The following is a 13,493-nucleotide window of genomic DNA, read 5'->3' as shown; positions in this document are numbered from 1 at the left end:
ATAATAGTTTTTTCTACATTTAAGTCACTTCCTTGAGGTCTACATAACATGGAATGGTATTTTTTTTTTTGTACAAAACTTTACAGATCGATTTCAAGCCGCTTTCTGATAGTCTCTTCAGGATACCCCTTACTGTTGATGGTCTTATTTACGTGGCACCACTTTGACAGCGTCTTCTTCCCGCCAGCCATGTTGTACTTTTTCGCGCTTCCATATGAAGTCTACTGACGGATGTAAGTTAAAACTATACGCTACTTTGTATTCGAAATGGCTACAATGAAGGATGCATGTACGAGCAAGTCTGCTCCACAACATGAAGATATAAAAAAATGAGAAGTTTATGGATTACAGCGCTGACTTCAATGGCGGACTCGCGCAAAGCACTTTAGACAACTGTATACCATCCATACATTTTCTACTGCTTATTCCCATATATGGATAATCCAAAAAAATAAAAAAAACTCCCCTTTGAGGTGCCACCTTATCATGGTAGAGAAGTTTGAATGGCACATTGATCCTAAGAGCTATGTAGTCCGGGGGCTTCCATGCCTTCTGGTAGGGACTCCCAAGACAAACAGGTCCTAGGTGAGGAATCAGACAAAGAGCGTCTCGAAGACTTTTATGAAGAAGAAAAAAACGAGTACTCAGTACTTGTCCGGGCGCGGGTCACCAGGGCCCTCGAGAGCGAGCGCCGAGTTGGCGGCCTTGTCCCCATGCACAGCCCGAAGAGGCAATGTGGGTCTCCCTCCCAATGGGCTCACCACTCATAGGAGTGGCCATAGAGGTCGGGTGCAGTGTGAGCTGGGAGGCTGCTGACTGCAAGGCACTTGTTGGTCCAATCCTCGGCTACATAAGCTAGCTCTTGAGACTTGCAACGTCACCTCGCTGGGGGGAGGAGCTTGAGCTGGTGTGCGAGATGGAGAAGTTAAGGCTAGATATAGTCCGACCCACTTTGACGCACAGCATGGGATCTGGAACCAGTTCTCTCAAGAGAGGCTAGACCCTCTTCCAATCTGGCGTTGCCGCAGTGAGAGGCGACGGGTCGGGGTGCCAATTTTTGTTTCCCCTCGCCTCAAAGCATGCTTGTTGGAGTTTAACCCAGTAAACGAGAGTGTACCTTCCATCTGCCTTCGGCTGGGGGAACAGGTCACGACTGTTTTTTGTGCTTACGCACCAAATAGCAGCTCACAGTAGCCACCCTTTTTGAGATTCCCTCAAGGGAGTCCTGGAGAGTGCTCCCCTAGGTGATTCCCTTGTTCTGGTGGGTGACTTCAACACTCATATTTTCAACGACAGTGAAACCTGGAGAAGTGTGATTGGAAAGAACGGCCTCACCTATGGTCATGAGCCTTGGGTTATGCCCGAAAGGACACGATCACGGGTACAAGCAGCCAAAATTAAGTTCCTAAGTCAGGTGGTGCGTCTGTGCCTCCCGAAGGAGCTCAAAGTAAAGCTGCTGCTCATCCACGTCGAGAAAGGCCAGATGAGATTGTTTGGGCATCTAGTCAGGATGCCACGCTGGCATGTCTGACCGGTAGGAGGCCACGAGGACAACCCAGAACACGTTGGGAAGACTATGTCTCTCGGCTGGCCTGGGAACGCCTCGGGATCCCCCAGGAGGAGCTGGACGAAGTGGCTGGAGAGAAAGAAATCTGGGTTTCTCTGCTGAGGCTGCTGCCCCCTCGATCCAATCTCGGACAAGCGGAAGAAAATGGATGGATGATCTGCTAACGTCATCGGTATGAAAAACGTCACAGCAAATTCCAAGTGGTGTGTTTGGAGGAAGATTTAAGGAAGGCAAGATTGTTTTATAAATATCTCCGCAATACCTCCAAGGTTTGCTTTAAAATGTATACACTATATATAAATAAATATATATATATAAATATACATATATATATATATATATATATATATATATATACATATATATGGGCAGCACGGTGGAGGAGGATTACCTCTGCCGCACAATACGAAGGTCCTGAGTAGTCATGATTTCAACCCCGGGCTCGGGATTGTTCTGTGTGGAGTTTGCATGTCCTCTCCGTGACTGCGTGGGTTCCCTTCGGGTACTCCGGCTTGCTCCCACCACCAAAGACATGCACCGGAGGATAGTTTGATTGGCAACACTAAATGGTCCCTATAGTGTGTGAATGTGAGTGTGAATGTTGTCTCTCTATCTGTGTTGGCCCTGCGATGAGGTGGCCACTTGTCCAGGGTGTACACCCCTTCCGCCCGATTGTAGCTGAGATAGACACCATAGCCCCCGGCGACCCCAAAGGGAATAAGCGGTAGAAAATGGATGTGGATGGATGGATATATATATATATATATATATATATATATATATATATATATATATAAACATATATATATATATATATATATATATATAGACAGTATATATATATATATATATATATACACAGTATATATATATTTTAACACATCACTACTTTTGCCATACTTTTTTTAAATGCTGTCGTAAAATCAGGCATTTTAAGCTGTAACAACCGAAAAACAAAAAGGCTGTAAAATCTGATTATCAATTCCATCTATTTATACAATAAAACAGTAGTACAATTGCCATCTGTAGGCAGATCACAATCAATAATACAACAGAAGACGAACCAAGTGAGCATGGAACCAGCATAAATTCTGTCAACCAGCAGGAAACAGCAACCAAACTTTCTGCAACAGGAATCCAACAGTATGAGATAACTGCAAAGATTTCAACCTTGTGTTACCAGAAAAACACACAAACACACGTCCAGCTTTAAAAATACGATAGTATTCACTCCTCGACTCTCAGCACCTCTTTTTCCTAATGGAATTCCCACAGGCCAATCTGCATAAATCTACATTAATCGTCGATTTCCCCCTTCCACAGAAAACAAATGTGTTTTGAAAATAATTCTTATCAGTCTGCTTTTAGAGTAAACAGCGAGCAGACATGCACACACACTATCTAACAACACAGACAGCTTCTCTCTACAGCAAATGTATAACAACGATGTAGCGTCACATCAGCAGCACGAGACCAGGAATAATGTGGGTTTCAGTCTATGAATGCTTGTTTTGTATGACGTCACATTAGTGCCAAAAATCGAAGCGCATAAAAACTGTTATCGCGCGCTGATTTTCCACTTTGTGCGCGCGCTCGACACTATGTGTCTTGCTGTCTAGGTCTGTGCGCTCTCTGTGAACTCCTGGCATCTCTCCTTCTGCTGACATGTTTGTTTTGGCACTTTGGGGGCGGGTATGCTTAAATGGCCCCTTCTTTCTGATTGGCTCTGAGCATCTTACCTCAGGCAGCTGGCCCCGCCCAGTACATTTTCAACTAATTTCCAAACGGTTCGATTTGTTATAAATGTCATAGTATTGTATGATTTAAATTGCCTAATGTATGGAGCTAGCTTTTTTGTTGTTGTTTTTTTAAATACATATTTTTAACTCTGCCATCTATACTGATCTGGGCTGATATCTAATTTTCCATAGTTTGAGTTGTTTGCAGAAACGTAAATACTTTTTTATAATATTATTAAAACCATATTCATTATTCTACTAAAATAGTAATTGCAATCATAACATCAATAATTAGGCCCATATGCTAATCATGTGGTCCTGATATGAAGTACGCACGGATAAGTGGGTTCGAGTAGACTCTGGTGTAAACTTAAAGTAGATAGAGGAAAGAAAATTAATAGTCCCACATTGTGGCATACATTCAATATTTACATATACAAATATTAAAAAAATAGAAATATTTTTTAAACAGACAAGTGAGGAAAGAAAACATATTTGAAAGTATAATTTCCATCATTGACTCACATCTGTGGACTGGTTGTATGTGTATGAAAAGAGAGATATTGATCTTGACACTTCATTAACTATGTGATGTTCTCTCAACAGATGAGACATTACCTTCTTCAAAGACTTTTAGATAAAATTCAATCGCCATTTTCCACAACTCCACTAAATTTGGACATTTTAGAATTTGTTTGTTGACAGGAGCTGTATCTTCTGCAGGCCCTATCCAACCACATTCAAGTACCAGCTGCTATTATCCGGACTTTGCAGGAACTTTTTGAACTTGTGAAAGCACAGCTGGATGACCCGCCCTGCCTACTTTCCACAGATATATTGTTGCCAGAGCTTTATGAATTCAACCGTAGCCTTCTGAATCAACATAGTGCAATCAAACAGAACACATGCAGGCGATAGACAGTTGCGATAGCCAATCACATCACAAGTTGTTGACAGTAGCCTATTCAGGTAGCCTGATGTTAATGAGACTGTGGTTCGATACTCACTTGTCCAAAGTGAGTATCTAATCACAAGTTGCACCGTAGCCATACCAAATCACCAATACTCTCTATTTTAACCCACAATAAAAGGAGAACAAATTGTTGACATATATGGAAGGCCATTTTCAACAAGTATATTTAAAGAGAAACTACATCTTGTGAGACGACTTCGGCCAACCCCCGAAGCCAGCTCAGCTGTCCCAGCAATGAAACGGGGAAATACTCGCCACTTCCACTCGAATCAACTGACTACGAGCGGTACGTACAACTGGCTTATACCGCGTGGAATGGGTGCTTCAAATTGTGAATTCAAATATTTTATTTCTTCATTTTTTCACGTTGAATGTTTTTTTACAATTTAAATTTTGACAGTACCACATAAGTTATATTTTAATTGCTGATGCAGGTTTATTGATTTTTAAATGTGCCACAAAGTAGCCCGTTTTTTAAAACTGTTGAGGTGATTCAATGTACAGTAGTGCGTAAATGTGTTTCTGTATAGTATTTCTCCAGCAATGGTCATGTGGTGACATAAATGATGGTATTTTGAGAGGTAATCATTGAAGTTGGACATCACTGGCGCTGGAAGCCGGCAGACCCGTCAGCGATCCTGTTCTGTCTCCCTGTAATGTTTGTCTGATCTTGAATGGGATTGTGCTGAAAATTGTAATTTTCCTGAAGGAACTCTCCTGACGGAATAAATAATGTACTATCTATCTATCTATCTATCTATCACTGAAGTCCTTGGTGGGAAATGCACGGCACGCCACTGGTTAGCAACATAGCTCAAAAGTATTTTGGGGGTTATAGGGCTAGTCGGGATTCATGATTATTTCAAAAGGATTCTTTACTGTTGGGAGATAAGGCCTGGCAGAGGTCTGCGCTTTCTGAAGTCTTTCCTAGTTATTCATGGTTCACCTAAACTCCTTTTTTCTGTGCCACTACTTTCTTGTCCCATTGTTTTCTTGCTACCAGCTTACAAACTATGGCTTGTTTCTACAATCACTGGAAAAAAATATGGAAGTATGCAAGGAAAAATGAGCAAACCAAACTTACAATTACTGAAAGGGCGAAAAACGACTAAATATACAGAAAAATACAACCACTAGCAAAAAGCGTCTTATCGCCAGTTTTTGAGGATGTTTATTTAACCTCATAGAAAAAAAAGCAGATAACAGACATGACACAAAACTATAGTTATTTTAAATGGCAACTTTCTGGCTTTAAGAAACACTGATATAAATCAACAAAAAATGGTAGAGGCCAACAACAGTTTCTTTTAGATCCAACGGAAGGAAAAGATTGTTAAATCACACACTTCTGCGGAGAAAATATTGAATCATGAAAAACATCCATCCATCCATCCATTTTCCAACCACTTATTCCCTTTGGGGTGGCGGGGGGCGCTGGTTCCTATCTCGGCTACAATCGGGCGGAAGGCGGTGTACACCCTGGACAAGTCACCACCTCATCGCAGGGCCAACACAGATAGACAACATTCACATTCACATTCACACTCTAGGGCCAATTTAGTGTTGCCAATCAACCTATCCCCAGGTGCATGTCTTTGGAGGTGGGAGGAAGCCGGAGTACTCGGAGGGAACCCAAGCAGTCACGGGGAGAACATGCAAACTCCACACAGAAAGATCCCAAGCCCGGGATTGAACCCAGGACTACTCAGGACCTGTGTATTGTGAGGCAGACGCACTAACTCCTCTTCCACCCTGCACTTTGTTGCACCACCTCTGTCTTTTATGATAACTTGCAGTCTCTAAGGCAAATACTTAACGAGTGACAAACAGTACTCTTCATCATCCATCCATCCACTTTCTACCGCTTGTCCCTTTTGGGGTCACGGGTGGTCGCTGGAGCCTATCGCAAGTCGCCACCTCATTGCAGTACCCTTCATCAATCTTGCTCTATTTTTCCCTGATTACTGTTGTCAGACCAGCTTTGCAGGTTGGAGTCCTGTCATGGACCATGTTCTTCAATTACCACCACAGATTTTAAATTTTCTGAGATTTGGACTATTTGCAGGCCATGGCATTGATGTTGTGTAATATTTATTCAAGGAAAGTCTTCAGTTTTTTATTTATGGCGAGATGCATTATCATCTTGAAAAATGTTGTCATGATCCCCAAACATCCTTTCGGTCGAAGGAATCAGAAAAGTGTAAAAAATATAAAAAATAAACTTGTGCATTTATTGAAGATTTAACGACAACCATTAGTAGCATTACCTGACATGCAAACCCACATCATCAATGACTGTGGAAAAGTGAAAGTTTTCTTCAGGCAGTCACCTTCATAAATCTAATTGAAAATCACCAAACAAAAGTTACGGCATCATCATCTTCCCCAACGCAGATTTGTGATTCATCACTGAATATGACTTTCGTCCAGGCTTCCACATTGTATGATTGCATTTCCAAAGCCCATAGAAACTTAGCTTTTTTCTGTTTAGCTGTTAATGACAGCTTTTGTTTTGCTTTGCTGTATTCCTTTAGGTACTTTCTTACAGTTTGGTCACAGACTGTGACTTTAGTTTAAAACCATTTATTTTGCTTTGCATTTTCTGTTTCAAGACATATTGCTTTAAGCTTTCTGTCTTGGTGTTTTAATGTTTTCCTTGGTCTACCAGTATGCTTGCCTTTTACAACCACCCCATGTTGTTTGTGCTTGGTCCAGATTTTAGACACAGCTGTCAGTGAACAATGAACATCTCTTGTAACATTGCATGATGCTTTACCTTCTCGAAGAAGTTCAAATAATCTTCTCACAGCAATGCAAAGTGTGAACACTCTTTTTTTACTGCAGATTAATGTACAGATGTATTATGATGCAGGTGAGAGCTTTGGAAATGAAAATGTATAGGATAATCTAATATTTTCCCAGAATTAAGCGATTTGATAAAAGAATCTGCTTGATCTAAAAACAAAAGTGTTACAGACTACCACAATTTTTTTTTTTTTATTCTATCAGTGTTTCTTAAAGCCAGAAAGTTGTCATTTTAAATGAAGGTGTCGTGTCTGTTATCTTCTTTCTTTCTACAACATTAAACAACTGAATGAACACCCTCTAAGGCTGATGATTTGATAATTTTTGCTGTTGTTTGTAGTTTTATACATCTTCAGTATTTTTTTTCTCTGTCGGTAATTGAGGTTTGGTTTGCTACTTTTTTCCCTACGTCCTTCTGCACTCCTTTGTTGCATCATTACTAATAAGTGTTGTTTTAGTATCGTCTTTTTCTGGACACTGATTTATTTATGATTGTTTTAGTTTCTAGTTTGTGTCGAGGTGTGTATGTTGTCTGTATTTTTTTTGTTTGCACTTTGTTTTCTGCATGTGATAGACTTTAATAATTTTCTTTATCTTTCTATTAATAAAAATGATGCATTATAAAATATAAAATTTCTAATAAAATGTGTTTCACAGCTTTCGTCCAGGGTTCTAAATTCTATGATTGCATTTCTTGAGCCCATAGAAACTTTGCTTTTTTCTGTCTAGCTGTAATGACAGCTTTCTGTATTTAAATCCCATTTCCTTTAGGTACCGTATTTTTCGGACTATAAATCGCAGTTTTTTTCATAGTTTGGCCGGGGGTGCGACTTATACTCAGGAGCGACTTATGTGTGAAATTATTAACACATTACCGTAAAATATCAAATAATATTATTTAGCTCATTCATGTAAGGGACTAGATGTATAAGATTTCATCGGATTTAGCGATTAGGAGTGACAGATTGTTTGGTAAACTTATAAAGTATTCTTTATGTTATAGTTATTTGAATGACTCTTACCATAATATGTTACGTTAACATACCAGGCACCTTCTCAGTTGGTTATTTATGCGTCATATAAAGCAGTGGTCCTCAACCTTTTTGTATCCGTGGACCGGTCAACGCTTAATAATTTGTTCCGCGGCCCGGGTGGGGGATAGTGTGGGATGGTCCTTTTTTTTTTCCTTTGTCATGAAAAAGGAAGGTGTTTGTGGTTGGTGCAGTTAATTGTAAGTGTATATCGTGTTTTTTATGTTGATTTAATAAAAAATTTAAAAAAATTCTGCGGCCCGGTGGTTGTGGACCACTGATATAAAGTACACTTATTCAGCCTGTTGTTCACTATTCTTTATTTATTTTAAATTGCCTTTCAAATGTCTATTCTGGGTGTTGGGTTTTATCGAAAAAATTTCCCCAAAAAATGCAACTTGTACTCCAGTGCGACTTATATGTTTTTTTCCTTCCTTATTATGCATTTTCGGCAGGTGCGACTTATACTCCGGAGCGACTTATACCCCGAAAAATACGGTAGTTTCTTACAGTTTGGTCACTTGTGTTAATGTGCAAACCCTATTAGTACCGTCACAGGGATACAGTTTTTCCACTCTGTCAGTGATATATAAATCATTTTTGTATACCTGTCTCCCTTTTATGTCTTTAAGCCGTCATCCCCTCCTGCATTTCTCGGGTGTTTTCAGCAGCCCGCGCCAAGCCATCGGCCATCAGCGCCTCCTCCAAACTCCTCCGTGCTTGATGGACCTTGAGCTCCTGCTCTCTAAAAACACAACCATAATGTCTTATAAATCGGAATCAACTTTTAGCATGAAAAACATAATGTAGCTTCAAAACAGGAACTCTTATCTGTAACATTTTGGCTTCAGTGAGACACTGAAACAATGTCTAGCAACCTGACGTTTGACTTTAGATTCGTTGACATAAAAAACAACACTATTTGTAATGGTAAAAATAATATTGCCTATTACAAGAAATCGTAACGGTTAAGCACTCAAGAGACCACAGTTTAAAAGTCAGTTCAGAATGTGATTTGTCTTTCAGCAACCCTCCTATTTGTCGGGGTAGGGGCCAGCATCTGGATGAAATGGAACAGCATGTATCATTACACCACCAGGTCTTAATGCAGTCTGTAATTTGTCAACTTTATACTTTTTTTATGAAACACAGGCCAGGAAAAAACTATAAATTTAGCACAAGTCAGAGGAGGAATGAAAAACTTGAGCAGGACATTTTGTCCGCAACTTACATCTTCAAATGTACAGTAAAGCTTTGTATAATATATGTTAATTTTCCCTGTGATTAGTATCCATCCATCCATTTTCTACCGCTTATTCCCTTTCGGGGTTGTGATTAGTATGATAACCACAATTGTTAAAATCCATCCATCCATCCATCCATCCATTTCCTACCGCTTATTCCCTTTCGGGGTCGCGGGGGGCGCTGGCGCCTATCTCAGCTACAATCGGGCGGAAGGCAGGGTACACCCTGGACAAGTCGCCACCTCATCGCAGGGCCAACACAGATAGACAGACAACATTCACACTCACATTCACACACTAGGGCCAATTTAGAGTTGCCAATCAACCTATCCCCAGGTGCATGTCTTTGGAAGTGGGAGGAAGCCGGAGTACCCGGAGGGAACCCACGCATTCACGGGGAGAACATGCAAACTCCACACAGAAAGATCCCGAGCCTGGATTTGAACCCAGGACTGCAGGACCTTCGTATTGTGAGGCAGACGCACTAACCCCTCTTCCACCGTGAAGCCCAATTGTTAAATTGGGCCCAATTGTTAAAATATTTTATTCATTTCCTGTTTCTATATTTTTGCTTAACCTTTCTTTTTTACAATATCTTTATTACATTTTCCACATGTATGAAATACAAGTTGGTAGTGGTGTCCCGATACAATATTGATATAGAAAAAAAACAAGAATTGGAGTACATTGGCTTGCATCCGCGATGAGGTGGCGACTTGTCCAGGATGTACCCTGCCTCCTGCCCGATTGTAGCTGAGATATGCACCAGCACCCCCCGCAACCCCAAAGGGAATAAGCGGTAGAAAGTGGATGGATGGATGGATGGATGGATGGCTTGCATATAAAATCTTGGATTTAAGTACAAGCAGTCCTGCAAGATGTCGGACAGCCAGTTAAAATCTAAATGTCCTCCAATAAGCACACATGGTTGGCTTTTTTGTCTATGTTTGCTAAGTCATTACCCAAAGTACACATGGTATGCTTTAGGTTACTAGGAGCTGGCCGTTACAAAACATCTTAGCACATAACCTTTAAGTGTAATAAGTGGCATTTATTGAACAATATGTTCAGTCTAAAAGAGAACATCGGTCAATATAAACAAGTATGAAATAATCATAGTTGGATATTACTTACAGATACAAGGTAAAAGTGTATTATAAAGTATCCAGTAACAAAGGTGTCCGCAGCAGTCAACTATCACTTGACTTCAATTTAAAGACAGCATTCAGTATGTCCATTCCAGACAGTAAATAAAGTTAGGGGTTTTCATACCTGCCATTCATTAATCTGTTTTAGAATTACTGAAACAGAAAACAATGACAATGGTCATTTTACAAGATAAAACCATTTCTAACCTCCACACTACAAAATAATAAAGTATGTATGATTCGTGTTAATTTTCTGTCAGATCGATATCGGCCATTACATAAGACTGCAATTGTATCGGGGCACCCCTACAGGTAGAAAAGGATTACAAGAAATTTGAAAAGAAAACACAAAAACAAACGCAGAGACCTTACCCAACCCTCTCCAAACATATCTGCACATCAACAACTGTCAAAGCGTGGACTTTGGGGTTTGTTTTCCCGGAAGGCAAAGTAAAGTTGGAGCGGGCAAGGCTTGAAGATAAGGACATCATTTATTTTAACACTAACAAAATGAACAAACAAAAGGCGCGCACAAGGCGGAAGTACAAAACGTGGCTAATGAAACAAAAACTATCACTTGGGCAGAAAAACTATGAACATTAAACAGAACTCGATAACTGTGACATAAAAAAACAATAACTTACGTGGCATGGAAAGAAGCAAAACTATGGATCGGCATGAGTAACAGAAGCATGGCATGAAGTGAAGAGAGGTTAAGTCGCCAGGCTGACTTCCTGGACACTTTCGGTTTAAATAATACTGTGGTGATTAGTGAAAACAGGTGTGTGACATGGGGACAAGGTGAAAACTAAAGGGTTGACATGGAAACAAAGCAAACAAGAAGTGCATAAACAGGAAACAATAGAGTCTTTAACAAAACAGAACATAACTAAACAAAACATGATCACAAGACATGACAACAACAAGCCCTACAAAACAACAACAAAAACACAACACAGAATGTAAGCCAAAATGTACACTAGGTGCCAAATCTACTAAAATCCAAATACCATGCGGAAAACAGCTTATCCAAACTATAAAATTGCCTGTACTATTAGTGGGCGTGTTGCGTATAATTTACAAATATGATGTGTACAATTGAAGAGTGGTGCAGGCCACCTTATTTAGGTTTTTGCGTGTACTGTACGGGGCTTTCACCACGGAGACACTCGATCCTTTACTGCATATTCATGTTTACTTGTGGTGTTTTGCTATGTTTATAAACGAGCAGAAGACATGTACAAATTTCTATGGGTATTTTAAACAGTCCTGCAGTGCATTTACAATGGGAACCAAAACATTTTTTTTTAGCGTGCTAAGAGGCTGGCACTAACTGCGAGTGTGCACTGCAGACGCAAAAAAATGCATAATGCAAGACTGAGTTGTTTTACACAGGAGATATGCTAATAATATATCTTCTATATAAAACAGCAAATGTCATAAAAAAATGCCAACATATGCCAAAATGCATTAATTACATTTGTTTTAATTAGCCCTTTAAGTCATCTAGCACCAATTAAATTATAAAATAATATTGCTGAATAGACAATATGTCTAATATTTTTTATTTTTGACAGTCAATATATGTTGACAAGCCTACGTAGGATGGAACTGAAGCGCATTTGCTTTCTTTCTCGCAGCTGTTTAATTGTGTAACTTTTCACATGTGCTACATAAAGATGCAAAACAGCCCTTTTAGTTGAGTTTAACTCTTGATAAATCACCCTGCGTATGCTCAACAATGAGATTTGCATCTTCTCCTTCTAGTATTGTGGGCATTCGGATTATCAGCATATATTCTGCATATTCACGAAGACAAGACATGCTAAATGGATTGCGCTCCTTATTCCGCTCACTGAAGTATTATCTCGGCATACAAGTTTAGTAGATCAGCTTTGCTTATGCTATCACATGGGTGTCAAACCTTGGCCTGCGGGCCAAATTTGGCCCACCGTGTATTTTCATTTGGCCCTTGAGGCAATATCAAATTAACAATAGAGCTGGCCCGCCGGTATTATACAGTGGCGGTCTCGCTGTAACACCGCATTCACCGCTTATACTCATACTTACTAACCCCCCCCTTTCAGTGCCCCTCTCAAAAATCACAGGGGGCAGCCATTCTCCCAAATTTCTCCCGATTCCCACCTGGACAACCATATTGGGGGTGTGTCTTAAAGGCACTGCCTCAAGCGTCCTCTAAAACCTTTCGTCAGGTCCGCTTTTCCCACGTAGAAACAGCGTGCCGGCCTAGTCACATGATATATGTGGCTTTTACACACACACACGCTACTGCAATGCAAGCTTGGTCAACAGCCATACAAGTCACACTGAGGGTGGCCGTATAAACAACTTTAAGACTGTTACAAATATGCGCCACACTGTGAACCAACACTAAACGAGAATGACAAGCACATTTCGAGAGAACATCCGCACTGTAACACAACATAAACAAAACAGAACACATACACAGAAACCCTTGCAGCACTACCTCTTCCTGGACGCTACAATATAAAAATGTATTATTAGACTGTGGGAAAAGTTTATTTTGATATTTACCTGAGAAGGCTGCAAATAGAAAAGAGGCATTCAATTTCTATTTAAATTTGATTTGATATGCCATTGCTATTTTTAAATTATTAGTATTATTTGAAACTCGATTTTGCATGTCACTATAAAGTTATATAAGTCTCGCTTGTTCAATATTCAATGCAAAACTTGTTTTGGTCCCAATAAAAGGTTAATTTGTTCAACCTTGGCCTGCGGCTTTGTTCAGTTCAAAATTTTGGCCCACTCTGTATTTGAGTTTGACACCCCTGTGCTATCAAGTTTGCATGTGTTTAATTAATACATGCAAACCAATAGTAGACTCTCGTTTGTGTCAGTGTCCAAAACCTAACAGGGCCGTCACAATTAGCGCATCCTTCAGGAGCTCCAATTGTTCATTTTATTATCCTGTGTCTTGCAGACAGACATTCCAAGGGCGGTT

General features: G+C 40.1%; 1 protein-coding gene across 3 annotated transcripts in view; it reads right to left on the bottom strand.

The window, feature by feature from the left end:
* Nucleotides 1-13,493, bottom strand: part of mbd2 (methyl-CpG binding domain protein 2) — an 89,137-nt gene that overhangs the window by 20,279 nt on the left and 55,365 nt on the right. For 2 of the 3 annotated variants that reach the window (XM_061876766.1, XM_061876764.1), the window contains exon 6: nt 8,724-8,860. The exons of the other annotated variant lie outside the window; for it this stretch is intronic. In XM_061876766.1, the coding sequence (XP_061732750.1) occupies nt 8,743-8,860 (118 nt within the window). In that variant the 3' untranslated portion in view covers nt 8,724-8,742. The remainder of the gene's footprint in view (nt 1-8,723; nt 8,861-13,493) is intronic. 3 annotated transcript variants of the gene reach the window in all.

Source organism: Nerophis ophidion, linkage group LG17 (assembly GCF_033978795.1).
Source record: "Nerophis ophidion isolate RoL-2023_Sa linkage group LG17, RoL_Noph_v1.0, whole genome shotgun sequence".
Taxonomy (NCBI): Eukaryota; Metazoa; Chordata; class Actinopteri; order Syngnathiformes; family Syngnathidae; genus Nerophis; species Nerophis ophidion.
The sequence above is the reverse complement of the archived record's forward strand: the minus strand, read 5'-3'. Positions and strand labels throughout refer to the sequence as shown.